This window comes from Corylus avellana, chromosome ca11 (assembly GCF_901000735.1).
Source record: "Corylus avellana chromosome ca11, CavTom2PMs-1.0".
In the NCBI taxonomy this organism is placed as follows: domain Eukaryota; kingdom Viridiplantae; phylum Streptophyta; class Magnoliopsida; order Fagales; family Betulaceae; genus Corylus; species Corylus avellana.
This window is the reverse complement of record NC_081551.1, coordinates 18,590,075-18,608,515: the sequence shown is the minus strand read 5'-3', so window position 1 is coordinate 18,608,515 and position 18,441 is coordinate 18,590,075. Positions and strand designations below refer to the sequence as shown.

Here is an 18,441-nt window from a genome sequence, read left to right as displayed (position 1 = left end):
AAAAAAAAAAAAAAAAAAAAAAAAAAAAAAAACCTTTTGAAGATCTATCTTCAATCCCCAATCCATTGTCTCCATGAAATCAGTCATACTTAATTTGTAGATCATCTCCTTCAATATTTTCAAGCTGAGGATCATGGCTGAAATGTCATAATCTTTCCTCTCCATGGACCTTCACTCAAATCTGAAATTAGGCAATTACAAACATGGCAATTTTGTCATCCAAATCAAAATATTCATCAATACGAAATCGATCTATCGGCAACTTAAGAAGAAGTACTAAAGGCAAATCCTTGAAATAACCACATTCAGCAAATGATCTCAAGTTGAATGCTAAGGTTTTGGGATGCTTATGGTAAAAGCCAAACGAGAGGAAAATAAGAGCTTTCCCTAAGTAGTTTTCTCATGTTGAGGATAAGTTTCAAATTGGTCAACGGGTTGTCGTTCCAAGCCAACTCTAATAGAGCATACACACTCAAACGTGATGAATTTGGACCCACAAACAAGTTCAAGTTCTGAAACTTGTTGGAGAGAATGGGATTTCAACATGTCGGCTATGAATTGAGTCCGTCTCATTCCCACAAAATCAATTGAAACAAATAACTCGCATGTGAAAACACAAAATCAATTTACTTTTTAACAACTCTAATAGAAACACGAATCAACATCCTATTATTGATGAAAATGAATCAACCAAACCTCGTTGATAACAAAAAAATTAAAAATTTCCCATGTGAAAACACAATAAAAAAAAATGAGAAAGAAAACAATTAGATCAATCTGCTCCAAATTTGACAAAGTTGAAAGTGACAGAATTAACAATAATAATAACAATCATCTCGCAAAAAGTAATATTCCAAATTTCCAATCCAAATATACATTATCAATATATATATATATATATATATATATATTTTTTTTGCAACTAATTAGTTATTTTTCTGAGAAATTCAATTTAATCCTAATTTTATCTTGATGCAGTGTTTATATCTTCCGTCATCCACAATTGCAAGGCATATGTTGATAAAAGTCAAGTAATATGTAAAATGATCAATGTTTTGCAATGGTTAAAAGACATACCATAGTCGGTAAACTTTAATATTCTTTGGGTTTATTTATTTATTTTATTATTATTATCTTTTAGCTTACTTAATTATTATGAATGTTTTATCTTATTTTTAACTTAATGTTTAATTTACATAAATGATTATATTAATGTATTTGGAATACAAGAATAAAATGAATGTATGTTTTATCATTTTTAGTTGCTTCTAATCATTAATATATAAATATATTTCTTATTCGTGTGGTATCAAATTGCAGTCAGTTTCACCCAAGGTGTATAATTTGGGTTCATTTCAAGAGGTTAATATTTCGTTTTATCCTACAACTCTATCAGAATATTTAGGCATCGTAAAATTTGGCAGGGTATGTGTCACGGTTAGGGGGTGTCAAAAAATGCCAGAAACCGGAATTGGAACCATGAAACAGGGGAGCCGGTTCTGGTCTCGATTTTTGGCACCCGGTTATAACCTGAAAACCAAAACCGGGTATATATATATATACTTTTTTGGAAGTAATTAATAGGGCATTCCATACTTTTTTTTTAAATGTTTAAAATAAAAAAATATTCATGTTAGGTTTTGGATAAACCGTATTAAAATATAATATATTATTTTATATTAATTAAATAATTATTAATCTCGCCCCTGCATGAGAATGATTCAAGCTCCGCCACATCCGGCTGTTCATGTTTATGGTTAATAAATTTTATATATTGTTCTTTGCAAGACATTGATACTGAAATTCCTCAGTTAAAGAGGATTTAGTACCTTTATAAGTTTGTTTTTCACTCGTATAATTTTAATAGAATGACACAAATTTTATTCAAACTAGTTTGATAAAATTTTTCTTCACCTCACTCTAATAAGTATCAAGTGTTATCTAACATATTTAAGTTTCTCAAAAATCAATGTTTGGATTCCTCGGTTAGTAGAAACAATAGATGACTCTTTAGAATATTAAAGAAAACATATAAGAAATGACATTTGACGCTTGAAAATTTTTTTTCAGTTTAGAGAAAATTTTTGTACTTGATAGAATACATTGCCAATAGATCATCTGTTGTAGAAAATTTTCAGAAGCAATTAAAGAGAAAACATTGAAATTTGGACGCTTTGATGGCTGCCTAAAGAAATCAGGGAAAAAAAAAAAAGAAAAAGAAAAAAAAGGAAGAAACTGGAAATTTTGAAGTTAATACTTTCTTTAAAAGCAAATTTGGGAGAAAATTAAATTTGGAATGAGTCCTAGCATATCACAACACATTTTGGCTAATGAGTTTAACTTAGTATTAAGGAAAAAAACGCAAAAAGAAGTTCTGTAGTTATACGGATTTGCAATTAGTTCACTGTGGTATAAAAGTTGGTTGACAACTCCTTGTGGTAAAAAAAAAAAAAAAAAATTCCCCAACAAGCTACAGCCAACTTCCATCAAATTTTTTTAACTGATAAATGTCTGGTTGACATCAGTGATAAGAAAAGGATAAAGGAATACCAAGTAGCATATATATATATATATATATATATATATATGTCCCAAACTGTATTAAGACTAAGCTTACTGACTTAATGAGTGACAATTGATTTTTTTTTTCTTCCTAAAATCTTTGAATTTCTTAATCAATAAGTAAAATAAAGAATTATTTAAGTCAAGTATCAATGTATCATGATTAAAATTTTTAAATTAAAAGATTTTTTCTTTTCTTTTCATGATTTTGTGAAAATATGATTCCAACACTACTTGCTTTTTTTTTTTTTTTGGAAGAAAAGATTACTTATACCGTCAAAAAAAAAGAGGTTACACATATATAATGATAAATTAAAACCTGACAAACTTTTCTTATGAAGCTAATGAGTATGGGAACATTTATGAAAATATAGTTGATACTTGTTAATTTGTTATTATTTTTTTTTTTCATGCTCATTATTTTTTAGCATTTATTTTGTTAGTTACATATATATAATGCTGTAAAAACTCAAGATATTTTAGAGTTCTTTAAATTTTTGTTATAATTTATAAGATGTTTTAAATTTTATTATCTGAATATTAACTATAAATGATTTACCTTTAAAATTTTAATTTAATTTTCTTTGATTTACTTCATGTCATGTTGCCTAGGCTCCAGCCGTATAGGATCAGAACCGGATCCACTCGGACTTTGTGGGCCGTTGGATCCGTTCCAATCAACCTTCTCGACCCGCAGTTCTTAAAACAACTGAGGCTATGATATGGTACGCAGAAACCCATTGAAAGAAACTACATCCCTACTTCACACACTACACGTAACCCATCATGGTATCGTGTGAATCAGGTTCGCGTTACCGTCTTTCCCATGTTCGTACCACCTCCTTCTCTCTCTCTCCAACACACACCCATTAACCCATACACACAACACACATACCCACCCAAGTCACGACCGTCAATTCTTTTACAGCCTCTCTCTTCCATTGGGTCAAATTTTCAATCTTCTTGAAATTTTTCGTACTCCGTCTTACTGATCATCGGTCCCGACTTCAAATTTAAATTCGTCTTGCAAGGTACGTGTTTGATAGAGTTTATCAGTTCTCAATTCTCATCTCTCATTTATGGCAAATGGGCTTTGTGAATAAGCAGTTGTAGCAAATTACCACCTACCCATTATTCCATATTTCGTTAATATGTATTGATATTTTGTATTGAATGTGATTTAGTAGGTAGAACCTGTTTGTGGGTGTTGATGTTCTTGAGCGTTTTGTGTGTGGGTGCTGATGTTCTTGAGCGTTTTGTGTGTGTGTGTGTGATTTGTTTGCATAGATTTTTTGGATGATCATCTAATTGGAGGGTGGCCCAATTGATGTGGGTTTAAGTCCTCTGGCTGTCAATGTTTGGTTAGAGGTGTTCTTGCCGGTGAAGATTTGAGCTTTTTGCTTTGATTATGGTTTGTGGATTAAATGATTAGAATCTGTTATTGATTCTCTTTTTGTATGTGTGGGATCTTTGCAGTTGAAAGAGATGGGTTAAACTTTGCGTTCGTTGGTGATTGGGTTACTCGCAAAACAATGTAGATTACACATGTTTTAGCTTATGGAATATAGGGCCTTCTGGATAGAAAGTATAGTTTTAGCTTTAATTTGGTCAAGATTTGATAAAGATTTTATATTTAATGTTTTCTGATGGATATAAGCTTGCAATGTAACTCCAGTGAACGAGATTCTGTCTTTGTAACTTTTCTTGATCGGAGAAAAATAAATGAAAGGAAATGATTAGAAATGCAAAGAGAAGCAAAATCTGAAAAGGAAAGATGATAAGGAGAAACCAACTGAAGCCTGCATAAAGTTGCAGCTTTTAAGCTCAAGTATTGAGTGTTCCATCCCGTTAGAGCTCTGATCATCCCCTTTCTGTACACAAACTCGAGTTAGGAATGATGCAGCAGTAATTCATACCTTCCTGATATTATTATTGCTTTCAAATCTCTCATGTCAGCCACTAAGCAACTTGATGACAGAATTTGGCATGGCTATTGGTCTATGAGGGTAATAATTCTTCAATGCAGTATGTTTTATGCTTCAAGGTACAGGTCAGAAGGTCCTACTCCTAAATACATAGCCCAAACCCATTGGCTATCATTGCTTCCAAATGTCTCATGTTTCAAAATAGATCCCCTTGACTGCTCACCATGATTTTAAACATTTGTATGGGGCTGCTTTCTGAAACTGGCCCTTAAGTTTGGCTCACTATGGGTTTTTGGGTCATTTGTGTACTCTATCACCTTTACCCGTTTGATGATTAGTAAGTTACACAAGCATTCAGTGGGTGGTGAACCCACAATCTTACCCTCCATTCCATTCTTGTAGGTGAAAGAAGTATCATTTAATTTGGAGCTCACTGACAGAATGCAAGCACTAAATTGTGATTTGCTTGAATCAACATTGATGTTCACAATTTTTAGATTTAAATGAGGACATTTTTTATTAAAAGAAGGAAAAAAATAGTTTCAAGTGAAGATGGAATTTTTTATTAAATATCTGAAATTAATGTCCAAAATGACCATTTTCTAAATTAAATGGCTATCACAAGATAGTTTGTTAACTTTTTTGTTTTTGTTTCACTTTATAATATTTATTTATTTTTGTTTGATTTGGTTTCAATTGCTCTAAGTTCCTTGGAGAGAAAGAAACGGAGATTTTCTTTTGTATGGGAAAAGAATGCCGGATATGAGAAGTGGAGTTCGGCGATCAAAGAGGGTGAATAATGTCCAGGAGAATCCTTCTGTTGTGGTTACAACTGTTAGGCCTGGCACAGGAAAAGGTAAAGGCTCCAAAGCCTCAGTTCTGAAATCAACACTGAAATCCAATTACCCCAGCATTCTTTTATCCCAATCCAGGCCTGGCTGGTAGAGGCAGAGGTAGAGGAGTTAGAGCTATGGATCAAGAAAATGCCAAACCTCTTGGTGCTGGAGCTGGAGCTGGTGGCCTTGGACGTGGGGGTTTGGACTTGCTAAAAAAAGAGGTTGTTGCCATTCAGGATGAGCAGTTGGTTCAGAAATGTGCAGAAAAATTAAATGCTGAGGCGGAGGGGAGCACAAGTCCACTTCCTGAAAGGGTACTTATCTTAATGCCTTTCTGCTTTCGATTAGCAGACTTATAAATCGCTAAAGCTATCTTTTTTATTAGGTCTTTACCTATCATTGATAATTTCTATATGCCAATATACTTATATGCAATCATATTTGTTTTCACTTTTTTTTGTTGCTGTGAAGTAATTGAAATTTCATTAAAAGCAAAAAGCATTACCTAACATAGAGAGTATATAGGAGAAATACCTACGTAGTACGAGAAAAAAGAACAAGAAAATTATGAAAACCAAGCTCCCAGAGAGCTACAAACACAGCTGTCCAAGTATAAAGAGTAAAAAAGAAAATGGACTCAAACTCCGCCAAAGACCTCTTATGGTCCTCATCATTTCTTTCCCTCAAAACTTCTGTATAAAAAAGAGGATTTAAAAAAAAAAAAAAAATCTGCATTATGTATAATTTGTAAGTTTATCTGGTTTATCATTAGTAACATCAAGAGAAATAGCAAAACAATCTGTGTAACCCTTTACATGACCTGACTAGGCAACAATTTTTGTCAATCTTATGTGGTAAACATCTGTCGCTAGCTTGAAATGGTAGATTTCTAATTTCTTATAGGATATCCTTAGTAGCTGTGTTGTTTTTCTAAGCTCACCAACTGTGATTAGAGACTTGTCGGAGTGCCACAAGCAGTGTCTTTGTAGACAGGCCTTCTAGATGCTGGTCAATTGACTTCCACAAAATTATAAGACCTCTTAAAACTATGGCATGCGTTACATTTTTACCACAAAAGGTTGTGCTTCATTCCAATACTTGTCAAACTGAAAGTTATCCATTTCATCAGAACATAGAATACAAGGAAGCAAATATATCTATATATTTTAAGTATCATGTTGCCTTTGAATTAGAATTTGAAAGCGGATTTCCTCTCTTATGACTTTAAATTTGTAAATAAGAAAATGAAATTTAGGCTTGTGTTAGAGGATTAGGTTTTTGATTCCTAGATTTTCTCTACTGTTTTTTTTTTCTTTTTAATTTTGGTTCCCTACTTTTGGGGGGGGGGAAGAACTTTTTAATGCATTCTTTAAACTTTGGTAAAGGTTGGGAGGAGGGGTGGAACTGTGTATTAGATTAGTCCCCCCAAACTTTTAAAATTGCCCAAAACATTTATGATTTTTTATGAATAGTCCCCCCAAAATTAAATTTTTACTCCCAAAGTTTTTTATTTTTTATTTTTTTTAATTCTTTTCCCCCTACCCTTAAATATCTGGTTTCACCCCTGGTTGGGAGCACCATGGTAGTGGTTAGTGGGTGGCTTCACTCCTTGAATATTGAAGCGTTTGCTGTGTTGGGCCCTATTCGTTCGATCAAAAAGGAGGGTTATGTTTAGAAGTTCACTCATATGGAAACTATAACAATTCATCCCACACGATGGTGGGTACATGCAGTTTTTATGGAACAAAGTTAAACATTTCTTTCTTGAAAAGTTCCAAGCAATCAGTATACATGCTCTAACTTATCATGTTAATTATATTAAGATGTATTCAAGATATCTCCTTATAGTTAAATTTTTCCTGTGTACTTGGGGACGTTTTACGCTTTTAATGATATTTCAATTACTTAAAAAAAAAAATTAGATGTATTCAAGACATGATATATTTTTGTCATGTGTTTTGTTTAACATAAAATGTACATTTTATGATATGTTCTCGTACTTATAGTAAGATATTAACAACTTTGTGTTACCTTCAACACTTTGTCTCCAGGATTTCATGAATTGAAATGTATCTTTGAAGTAATAATAATTTTCTTTTTTTCTAATTGCCCTTTCAGGTTCAGGTTGGTAACTCCCCTGTGTATAAGTTAGACAGAAAGCTGGGTAAAGGAGGTTTTGGGCAAGTATATGTTGGAAGAAGAGTGACTGGTGGCACAGGGCACGCTGGGTCTGATGCCTCTGAGGTTTATTCTCTTGTGTATCTGTGCAAGTTTACCGAGGAGGTTGGTTCTTCTGCTAATGCATTTTCCTGTACTCTTTTGTAGGTTGCTTTGAAATTTGAGCATCGAAAAAGTAAAGGATGCAATTGTGCTCCTCCTTATGAGTGGCAAGTATACAGGTAAGTTTAATGCTTAGTATTGGTTGAACTCTGATGTTTATGATGCAACTAATCTTTCTTTTCAATATCATGAAGCACTCTTAATGGGAGCTACGGACTTCCCTTGGTGTATTATAAAGGTCAACAAGGAGACTACTATATCCTAGTGAGTATTTTGCTGGCTTCTTTTATTTTTAGAAGTATCTGTGTATGAATTTGCTAACTACGATTTGATAAGTGATCATTCCTGATTGTGAATGTAGGTGATGGACATGCTAGGCCCAAGTTTATGGGATGTTTGGAACTCTAACAACCAGATGTAAGAAAAATTCAATGCTTCTTGAAATTACACTCTTCCCAATTTTGAAATTATTTTGTTAAATACGTTGTTCTTACCTCTTTTAATCTTTATACCATGCACAGGTTGTCGGAAGAGATGGTTGCTTGTATAGCAGTGGAGGCAATATCAATTCTAGAGCAACTTCATTATAAAGGGTACGTTGCAACTTTTTCTGTCTTTTTTATTTTTTTATTTTTATTTCTTTTTCAGTGTTTTTTAGGGGTAATTATGTTCATAATTACTTGGTTTCCTCTCCAGTTTTGTGCACGGAGACGTTAAGCCAGAGAACTTTTTGCTTGGTCAGCCTGGAACACCTAATGAAAAGAAGTTGTATCTTGTTGATCTTGGTTTGGGTATGTCTTTTCCATTAGACAAGTTTTAACAACTGTCAATAGACATCTGGAGATGCTTCTAATGCTTTTTTGTCATAGAAATTGTGCATAGTCTTGTAATTGGTCTACCATATTTTATTTTTCAGCTTCGAGATGGAAGATTGCATCTTCTGGTCGACATGTTGATTATGACCAAAAGCCTGATGTTTTCAGGTGACTACATGCCTCACTGAAACTATATTTTTTTTTCAGTGGAAGATCAGATTGTGAATATGGTTCCAAAAAACTCATTTATCTTGTCTTTAGATACTCAACATTGCTTATTTTTCTGGAAATTCTTGTTCAGAGGATATGCTGGCTTAAATAATTCTAAATGTCATTTTTTTCATGTTAAGTTTCTGTTCTATTAGATAGCATATTTACATTTATGCCTTTTCTAAGACTCAATTTCCTTAAGAGCTGATGCACTTATAAAGCTATATGCTGAAATAGCCTCATCTTTCTTATGTTTTTGACAGGGGAACGGTTCGTTATGCAAGTGTACATGCTCATTTGGGCAGGACAGGAAGCCGAAGGGATGACTTGGAGTCATTAGCATATACACTAATATTTCTACTTAGAGGGAAACTTCCCTGGCAAGGTTATGTTGTAAGTTCACTTCACTGTTCCACAATTGATGATAATTGCAAATTTGTAGCTTAGACTTCCTAGCATATTCTCTCCTCTTCTCTTCTCTTTCTTTCTCTCTCTATAAAATCATTAATTGAATATTGGGCTGCAGGGAGAGAACAAAGGATTTCTTGTTTGTAAGAAGAAGATGTCAACTTCTCCTGAGATTCTATGTTGCTTGTGTCCTCCTCCTTTTCAACAATTTCTTGAGATGGTGACCAATATGAGATTTGACGAAGAGCCAAATTACTCAGAGCTAATTTCCCTTTTCAATGACAGCATTGGTTCCAATGCTACACTCCGACCCATCAGAACCGATGGAGCTATCAAGGTGGTTTGGTGTTTTTGACATTTGGATCTTCTTTTATGGATAATCTGTTAAATATTTGTTGTTACTCTTTCATGCATTATAGGCGGGTCAAAAAAGGGGGAGATCACTTGTTGAATTAGAAGATGGTGGGCAGCTTAAAAAGAAAGTTCGACTTGGTACTCCAGCCACCCAGTGGATCTCAGTCTATAATTCCAGATCATCAATGAAGCAGAGGTGAATGAGGCTCGAATATTCTGTGTTATGGAAGCTCCCCACCCCCACATCCCCCCTCTTTTTCTATATTAGCCATGATATCGTTGAGTTTCTAACTAAACATATTGTTTCTACAAAAAATTTTGGTTGAAGCACCAAGATTCGGGTCTCTGTAGGAAATTATTATTTTTAGCTCATTGTGTCCCCCTTGCTGTAGTTTTTTCAAATACTCAACTTTTCATGGTTTTGGTAATCATTGCCTGCTTAAACTTGAAATGTTTTGGTGGGAAGTGGTCATTAGTTATGGAGGTTTACATCATGTTATATGATTTGGTGTGTGGTCCGGCTTCTTTGACTCTTTATGGAAGGGTAACATATATTTCATTATATTGGAATCAGCTGTATGGAAGGGGGACACATATTCATTATATTGGAATCAGCTGTTATCCTGCTTTTCGTAGGCAATTCGTAGGCAATCCCATTATAGACTGCTATACAGACTGTCCGCATTACAGTGGGAAAGAGCTTTTAGAAATTGAGCCCATGGCCTCTAGAGATTGAATCCGTGATCACCTTTGACAGTGTACACTAAAATTTTTACTTGATGGCAAGGCCAATAGTAACTGTTAACCTATAACAATCCTTTTCCACTACTTGGTTGTAGATTCTTTATCTTATCAACAAGTAATCAGACGCCTTTACTGCAGGTATCACTACAATGTTATGGATTCAAGATTACAACAGCACGTGGAGAAAGGAAGAGAAGATGGTTTGTACATTAGCTGTGTAGCTTCATCAGCCAATTTGTGGGCTGTCATTATGGATGCTGGGACAGGTTTCACATCCCAGGTTTATGAATTATCTCCCATGTTCTTGCATAAGGTAGGTATTACTATAACTTGTTATCAATTTTGGAATTTCATATTTGTAAATCACCTATCATCCCAAAAATTTAAGTTGATAGAAAATAGTGAATTTTATTATTTAATTATTATTTTAACACTTTCCCTCAATAAGTGAGGTTCAACCTGTGTAATATTTAATTAAAATAGAAGATTAATTATTAATTATCCTAAAAGTTTAAGCTAATAAAAAATGATGAATTTAATTATTTAATTAAGATTCTAGCAATATTTGTTTATCCGATGGTTTAACAACTTCATTTCTTTTAATTGTTTCATCAGGAGTGGATAATGGAACAGTGGGATAAGAATTACTACATCACTTCAGTGGCTGGCGCATGCAGTGGCAGTGCCTTGGTGGTAATGTCCCAAGGTAATTGACACCGACTTAATTTTTCCCTTTTTTTGGTCGTTTCACTCTATTTCTTTTTGTCCTCATAGTGTTATCTTAAATGGTTAGGTTTCGTAACCATTATTTATTTCATGGGTTAGGCAAATATTATCTGTAGTTATGGGGATCCAGCCACTGAGAGCTGGTGAAGTGCTGGAATTTATTTTGGGCATGATAAGTGAATTTCCTTAGTTGATGCTCCTTTTCGCATTCTGATTCTGATCGGATTGGCTTGCGCGCGCGCACACACACACACATATATATATATATATATATATTCCTTCATGTGCTACTGCTCAGGAAAGAGTGTAAACTAGGAGATTATAGGATGTTGAAGGAGTGATAATAAGATATTCAACCATATATATTTTTTTTTTTAAGTAATGAAAACTTTATTGAAAAAGCGTAAGGTGCCCCTAAGTATACAAGTTGTATACACAAGGAGCTCCCACAAGCCCAAAACCCAAGCAACAATTAATAGGCTGGGTTGGCCTTGTCAAATGAATAATTTTCACTTTGTATTCTCAAGTTTGGTAGTCTTGCTTGTCAATGTTTTCCTTTATATCTATTTATCCAAAAAAAAAAAAAAAAAAGGTTTTTTCCTTTAAAGCTGTCAAGCTATTACTTTTTATTGATTACTCAGTAAGTTTTGGTTGGGAATTTCGATTTTTTCGGTAAGTAATGGGAAACTTTTATAAAAGCGTAAGGCGCCCCTAGGTACACCGATATTATACAAAGGAAAGCACTTAACTAGAGTGAGCAAATGAAAAACCTGCAAAACACCAAAAACCCACAATACACCAAAAGCCCTCAAACCCGAGACCCACCCAAAGCGCTCAACGCTAAAAAATGTGAGCCTTGCCTTTCCCACTCCTTGAGAACGCGCCTGTAATTTCATAGTTCATGGAGCATTCTATGTTCAGAAGCTTCCTTCTACCTCTGGAACAAGCACCCTTAATCTCCCGAGAATAATCCTCTTCAATGGATGTTAGGAGAGCCACAGTCTGATCCTCATTCCCCTCACACGAAAACCCCACAGCCGGACAAATATCCTTAACACAAAAAAGAGTCCAAGCCAAAGGAGTGACAGGAGGAAAAATACCTAGAGGGGAAGAAAGATCCCTATCCTCCCCATCATCCCTCACAACCAGCGCTTACGACAAAGCCAGACCTGACGGGCTCATAACACCTCCCTTATCCATCACTATGCAATGACCAACGGAGCCTAAAAATGCAAGCCCCTAGTACGATGAAAACTATATATTCTAAATTGCTGGTGATATGATGTGTCATAGATTACAAGCATTATTTTTTTTTGGCAAATCATTCTAACAGAGGCTTCATATCAATGACCAGGTCTTCATTATCATTTCCCAGCAAGTTTTTTGGAGCAGTTTTTCTGATATATTGCCAATATTACCTTTATTTTTTCTCCATTGAAGGGGTGGCTTACACTCAGCAGTCCTACAAAGTCAGTGATATATTTCCTTTCAAATGGATCAATAAGAAGTGGAAAGAAGGCTTCTCAGTTACCTCCATGACCACTGCAGGTAGCAAATGGGGAATTGTCATGTCCCGAAATGCAGGTTATCCTAATCAGGTAGTTAAATCTTCTATTCTTGTCTTCTATTTTGGATGGAGTACAGCAACAAACACTTACGTCTTCTACTGTATTCTTAGGTTGTTGAACTTGACTTCCTCTATCCAAGTGAAGGGATTCATAGAAGATGGGAAAGTGGATATAGGATCACCTCAACTGCTGCTACAACAGATCAAGCTGCATTCATACTTAGTGCACCCAAGAAGAAATCACTAGATGTCGCACAAGAAACTCTGAGGACATCTGCCTTTCCTTCTAATCATGTTAAGGTACATCTGATCCATACATTCAAATTTGTTAGGGAGAGTTCTACATAATATGGAAGGATTATTTCTAATTTATCTTTAAGTTTGAAAATTTGTTTTGTGGTATGGATGGAATTATTGTTGTATCTTTGAAAGTTGACAATTTTTGATACTCTTTCTTGCCTTCCCTTATTTATTTATTTATTTATAATATTCCGGGTTTAGTAATTCCATTCTAATCAAGATTTCACATTATATGCTATGTTAAAGAAAATACCTATTTGCTGGACTGTCCATTAGATATCGACAGAACTGGAAGTCTTCAAGCTCCACTGTCCCATTCACCTCTTAAAACTTATCATCAGGCTTTTATAGTTATAGTTTTCGAATGTTATTTAATATACTACAAAGGGTTTTATGGAAAATGCAAATGTTCTTACCTTAAGCTGAAATGTGAACTAGAATAAATTCAACTCTACCGAGGGTGTTACTTGTATTCATAAACCATTCATCTTGTGTCATTAATCATGGTAGAGGATGTTAAGGGGGTCCAGTTTTACATAATAAACTTCTAAAAAAGAATTTTTGTTTGGCTGTACTGGAACTAGGACTGTAATTGAGTTGAACATTGAATATTCAAGCTTGGTTTGTTTAATTTTTTTTTCAAACATGAGCGAGCTCGAGCTTATCCCCAAGTTAGATAATCTGTTCAATATCAAATCATTTATTTTTTGAACAAACTCGAACTTGTTCATGAGCTATTTAATTAACTTATTCATTCTATATATAAAGTAAATGTCGTAATTGTTTAACTTTTTCGTAAATCGATACTAATTGTTAATTAAGTAATATTTTTAATATTTTATGATGACTAATTAGATAAGTTAACTCGAATCTTAAACAATCTAATCTCTAATCCATATGTTTGTCTTGTAGTGTGTATATACATTCATTACACATACAAATATATACATACATACAAGCCACTCATATATACACAAATACATATATATATATATATATATCAAGTCTGACAATTTCAATAAATCAAGTTATATCTTTTACATTAAAAAGAGATTTCATTTTATCTTTTTAAATACTTAATTAAAAAGTTAAAAATAATGATATAAAAAAAATAAAAATGACATTACACGAGCTTATACAAGTCGAGTTGAGTTTATACGAGTTCGGCTCGTTTTGTTCAAGCTTGGTTCATTTATTAAACAAACTAAACTCAAGTCGAGTTTATACGAGACGAGCTTGAGTTGTTTAGGAACATCTCTATTCATTTACAGCCCTAACTGGAATTGTGGAATTAGGTTTGATTATTGGATACAAAGTCGCAACTAACAAAGTTGCAGGCTATAGAAGTGTATGGTTTCAGCCATTCCTACTTATAGAAAACACACATGATGTGAGATTTACAAAGAGCAAAACTAGGCTTATTCAGGTGCTTCCATTCATGTTAAAAGATATTTTCTACTGTCCGCAGGAGGAAATAAATTCTCAGCTTTTTTGAAGCGTGTGACATATTTTTGGAAGAGAAAACTCATTGAAAATAGTTTTAGCTTTCAACTACATGGGTGCGAGATTGTCTACATAATTCTCCTTGTGAAAGAAACTTGCTTGGATTTACTGCCTTCGATTTGAACAATCAAATGTTTATTTTAATTATATTCACACGTGGATGTTCGTTTGAACAATTTCAAAATGGCTTGGTAGTAAGTAATCTTTGCTTTTGGCTGTGCAGGAGAAGTGGTCAAAGAATCAATATATTGCATCCATCTGCTATGGCAGAACAGCGTCTTGAAGGGCTTGGAAGAAGAAATTGCACTTGCATATCCCTAGCAGGTACAATATCCCACTCTTATCGCACATGGGATCTTTTAATTTTCATCTGTTATGACTTACAAGGCTCCCAGTTTTGGATTAAATGATGAGTTTGTATTGTGTCGATTGAATCCCAACAATCACTGCTTCTGACACAGCCCCTTGCATCTCTTTGAGTAACCTTTTTGCAACCCTCCGAGACTTTGACCACCACAAACTTTTGAAAGGCCAAACAAATTTCTCCTGAATCCTATTCTAAGCTTAAATTGTTTCCTATCTAAATCAGGAAGGCCATCAAATTCCGAAAAACTCGGAATGTGTAAGAACTTGTGGAGTAGTTATATATAAGCTGACTTGATTTCTGTAGTGGTTATCTCCCATGAGAACAGAATAATCAATAGAAATACTTGAATCTGTAAACTGTTAATGTTATATATGGCCTCTTAGTCATGTTGGATGGAGTTCAGGAGTTAAAACTCCTTGACAATTACTTAACACCAGTTTGGGATGGTGCTTATACATTGCATTGCATATTGGGGGTTGGTTTGTTCTATCCTTTGCAAAAATTTTAAAAATATGAAGAAAACACTGGCCGGTGGAGGCATGTCACTTCACCTCCATCCTTTCAATTATTGTTTATTAACTTAATTTCAGTGCCTTGGAATAAATTTACATGGACTGGAATAGGATTTTGACTTCATACTCTCTCTTTTATATAGGCTGGGCTTTTGAATGATTCAGAAAGTCTTGGAGTAAGCATAGAAGATGCTTTTTCTTCATGTTGAGTTGCTTGCGCAAAGAAACATGCAGGGAGGAGAAGCTTGAATTGTGCCAGCCTCAATTCTTTTTGGTCATGGGCTGTTCAATTTGGTTCAGTTCCTTATTATTGATGGGGCATATCCCCCGTGTTCTTATTATAGTTTCATACGAATACGATCAGCAGTTTGCAGAAAACTCTTAAGAGACAGCAAGAGTTTGAAAAGGATGAGAGAAGTGCTACAGCTCTGTGGGTGGTTTACCTCAAAAAATTTGCCAGGCTTGTATCATTATCAATTATTACTAAATGGTTATAAGAAATCAATTGAATCATCATTTTAAGATTTTCCAGTGAGCTAATTTTGTTATTATTATTATTATTATTATTATTATAGCATGCATTTTTGTCTTAAATTCTTCGTAAGAAACCAAATGCTTAACACACAAAATTACATCTTAAAACACATTACAATGAGGAAACAACTTAACTTTTCTAAAAATAATTATACTATCAAATTATAAAAAATAAAAATAAAGGAAAATCTATTCCTACTTCTATGAGTTGATTTATGCTCTTCAGGTCTTTTATTTTTTTATTTTTATTTTTATTTTTATTATTTTTTTCAACTCATATCTTGCTTACAAAAAAAAAAAAATCCTCTTATAATTTTTTTTTTCTTTTTTAAAAAGGGGAGACTATTTTGAATTGGGGCTTTGCTCCAAAGAAGATTTCTCTCATGGCACAACCATAAACACCGGAAACTAAATAAAAAAGAAAAACCAAATATACACTATTGTGACAAAAGAAGATTGAACTCTATCAATCTATATGTATTTTTGGAGGATAAAGTTGTAACTTGTATTAATCAGTCAAAAGATAAAGCAGATTGCTCCATCAAAATTACATCACTGATACATTCAGAGATTTCCACTCTACACGATTTTAAACACTTTATTGGAATATTATTTTAAAAGAATATGTAAGTTCGTTTATGTATTCGTAAATAATATTAAAGAAATTAACTTTAATATTATTTATAATTTTTTTAATGAAAAGCGTTCTTCATAAATAATTAAAAAGTGACACTTGTCGCAATTTTATGCCAACTTTAATGATCGGCTATTATAAATGATATATGATATGATATATAATACATTATTATTATTATTATTATTATTATTAACCCCTTTGTTCAAGAGGTATATACGAGAAGCTATTAAGCCAAAATCAGAAGCCCGAAGCCTTCTCCACACGTGTGAATAATGTGCAGCCACGTAAGTAGCCACGTGCATCATGTACTTGTCTTAGAATAGTGAATGGGATCCACATAACCCGGAAGAAAAAAAACATGAAAAATCCTATTTTGTTTGGTGTTTTTTATATGATGCTTGGTCTTCACTTTCAACATGGTCTATTCTTTAGCTCATGAGCCGACTGGATAGCTTTTGAATCAACTACCCAATTCCATTCTAGTTTTAAATATATATATATATATATTGTCGACGAATAATACATTCATATTTTGACTATCTGGGAATAGAAATTCAGCAATATTGGCCTTCCAAGCTTCACTAGCAGAAAGCTTGGAGCTGAAATGGACTGCCGAAAGTGGTCCAGTTCAGGAAGAAGAAGCATCCAATTGGGGGAGTACTACCAAGAGGCTGAGTCTGAAAGAACAAGATTACCATCTGCCAGATCGAACAAGTTGAGGTGGAAAGCATTTTGGATGAAGCTTATGAAAGAAAGGAGGAGAATTTTTGACTCTCCACCTCCAATTCAGATCTCCTACGATCCGTACACTTACTCCCAGAATTTCGACCATGGATCTGCATGGGATGAGCCTGATAACCTCTCTCGATCTTTCTCTGCTCGCTTTGCTGATCCTTCCAGGATCTTTGGAAAGGAAGGGGTAGCATAGTTTAAAGGAATGTGTATCATTATTTAATCATGGAAGCTGTAGGTTGAATGTGTACGTAAGAAAATTTTTGGCTTATCTTTTCTTCCTTAATTAGCTCTCTCAGTTTGTGATGCCAGAAAAAAGGTAGAGAGGAAAAAGAAGCTCCCTCCTTTCTTCTTCTTCTGTTTTTTTTTTTTTTTTTTTTTTTTTAATAATTATTTTAGTTTGTAAATGTTTAATTATTGGTTCTTTGATTTTATTGCACTTGTTAATAGGATCTAATAAGGTAGAATGTTGACCAAATGAAGGTTTGGTTAGTAACCATTCGCATAGAATATGCAGCATAGATTATAGAAACCAAGATGAAGATTTTGGTTAGTAAACTTGTTGAAGAGACGAAATATAACCAAAGTAATTAATCTTTCTTTAGCAACAACTAAGATAGAAAAGAAGATGAAATAGTTAATCAGTTGTTCTTAAGGAAGTTCCTTTTACTTTATTCAGATAGCATCAAGTTGAGATGCATGCTTTGGAAGAACTCAATGCTTCTGTCATGTCATCTGGGCTTTGTATATTGTTGTGGGAGACAACTCATTAATATGAGCAGGAATCTTGCAGCATTTTTTGTGATGAAGCTGAGAGATTGGCCTCAGTTTCTGGAAAAGAAAAAGGATTCACCTTGTCTAAATTAACCACCCCCACCCCCCGGGTCAATTTTTGATACTAACCTACAAACTTGAGATGAATGCAACATAAAAAATTAAAAATTTATGGTTGAAGAGTCAAATCCGTTTAATTAAATAGGTAGGCTTAGGATTGACCTATATAGTCTTATATGTACCTATACTTCTTCGACACGACCTGAATCCGATACAAACTTAATATAAAATTAGAAGGTTATGGTTGAAATGTTTGACTCATTTAATTATGACCCATTTAATCACATGCCTCGAACTTGACAAACGAACACGTATTACCATTTTTAGTCTAAATGGATGATGAACATAGGAAACACATAATCCTCAAGCAACCATTGCTGAAATTGTCGAGCAGACTAAGGTTGACCTAAAGTTTAAACAAGGTGGCTATCATTGCTGGCTGCTAGAATTGAAATCATTTTCAATGAAATCTTCTCTCATCTTTGAAAAAGCTAGAAGACTTAATTACCAGCTGTAGCAAGTGGCATCGTTATCTTCTGATATATCTACCAAGTATTGTATTTTCTATGATGACAATTTTTCGTTATTTATTTAA

The 18,441-nt window shown here is 33.8% G+C and overlaps 1 protein-coding gene across 1 annotated transcript; it reads left to right on the top strand.

Annotated features, from left to right (window-relative positions):
• Nucleotides 1–3,382: 3,382 nt before the first annotated feature.
• LOC132165390 (casein kinase 1-like protein HD16) lies at nt 3,383–15,636 on the top strand. The gene is made up of 19 exons (XM_059575925.1): nt 3,383–3,593; nt 5,194–5,343; nt 5,420–5,637; nt 7,442–7,567; nt 7,649–7,722; nt 7,798–7,867; nt 7,965–8,020; nt 8,125–8,196; nt 8,300–8,394; nt 8,520–8,586; nt 8,892–9,021; nt 9,155–9,373; nt 9,456–9,586; nt 10,273–10,447; nt 10,750–10,840; nt 12,301–12,458; nt 12,539–12,727; nt 14,454–14,554; nt 15,253–15,636. Exons 2-18 carry the CDS (start codon nt 5,241–5,243, stop codon nt 14,511–14,513), a joined length of 2,034 nt encoding a protein of 677 aa, XP_059431908.1. The 5' UTR covers nt 3,383–3,593; nt 5,194–5,240; the 3' UTR covers nt 14,514–14,554; nt 15,253–15,636.
• The last annotated feature ends 2,805 nt before the right edge of the window (nt 15,637–18,441 follow it).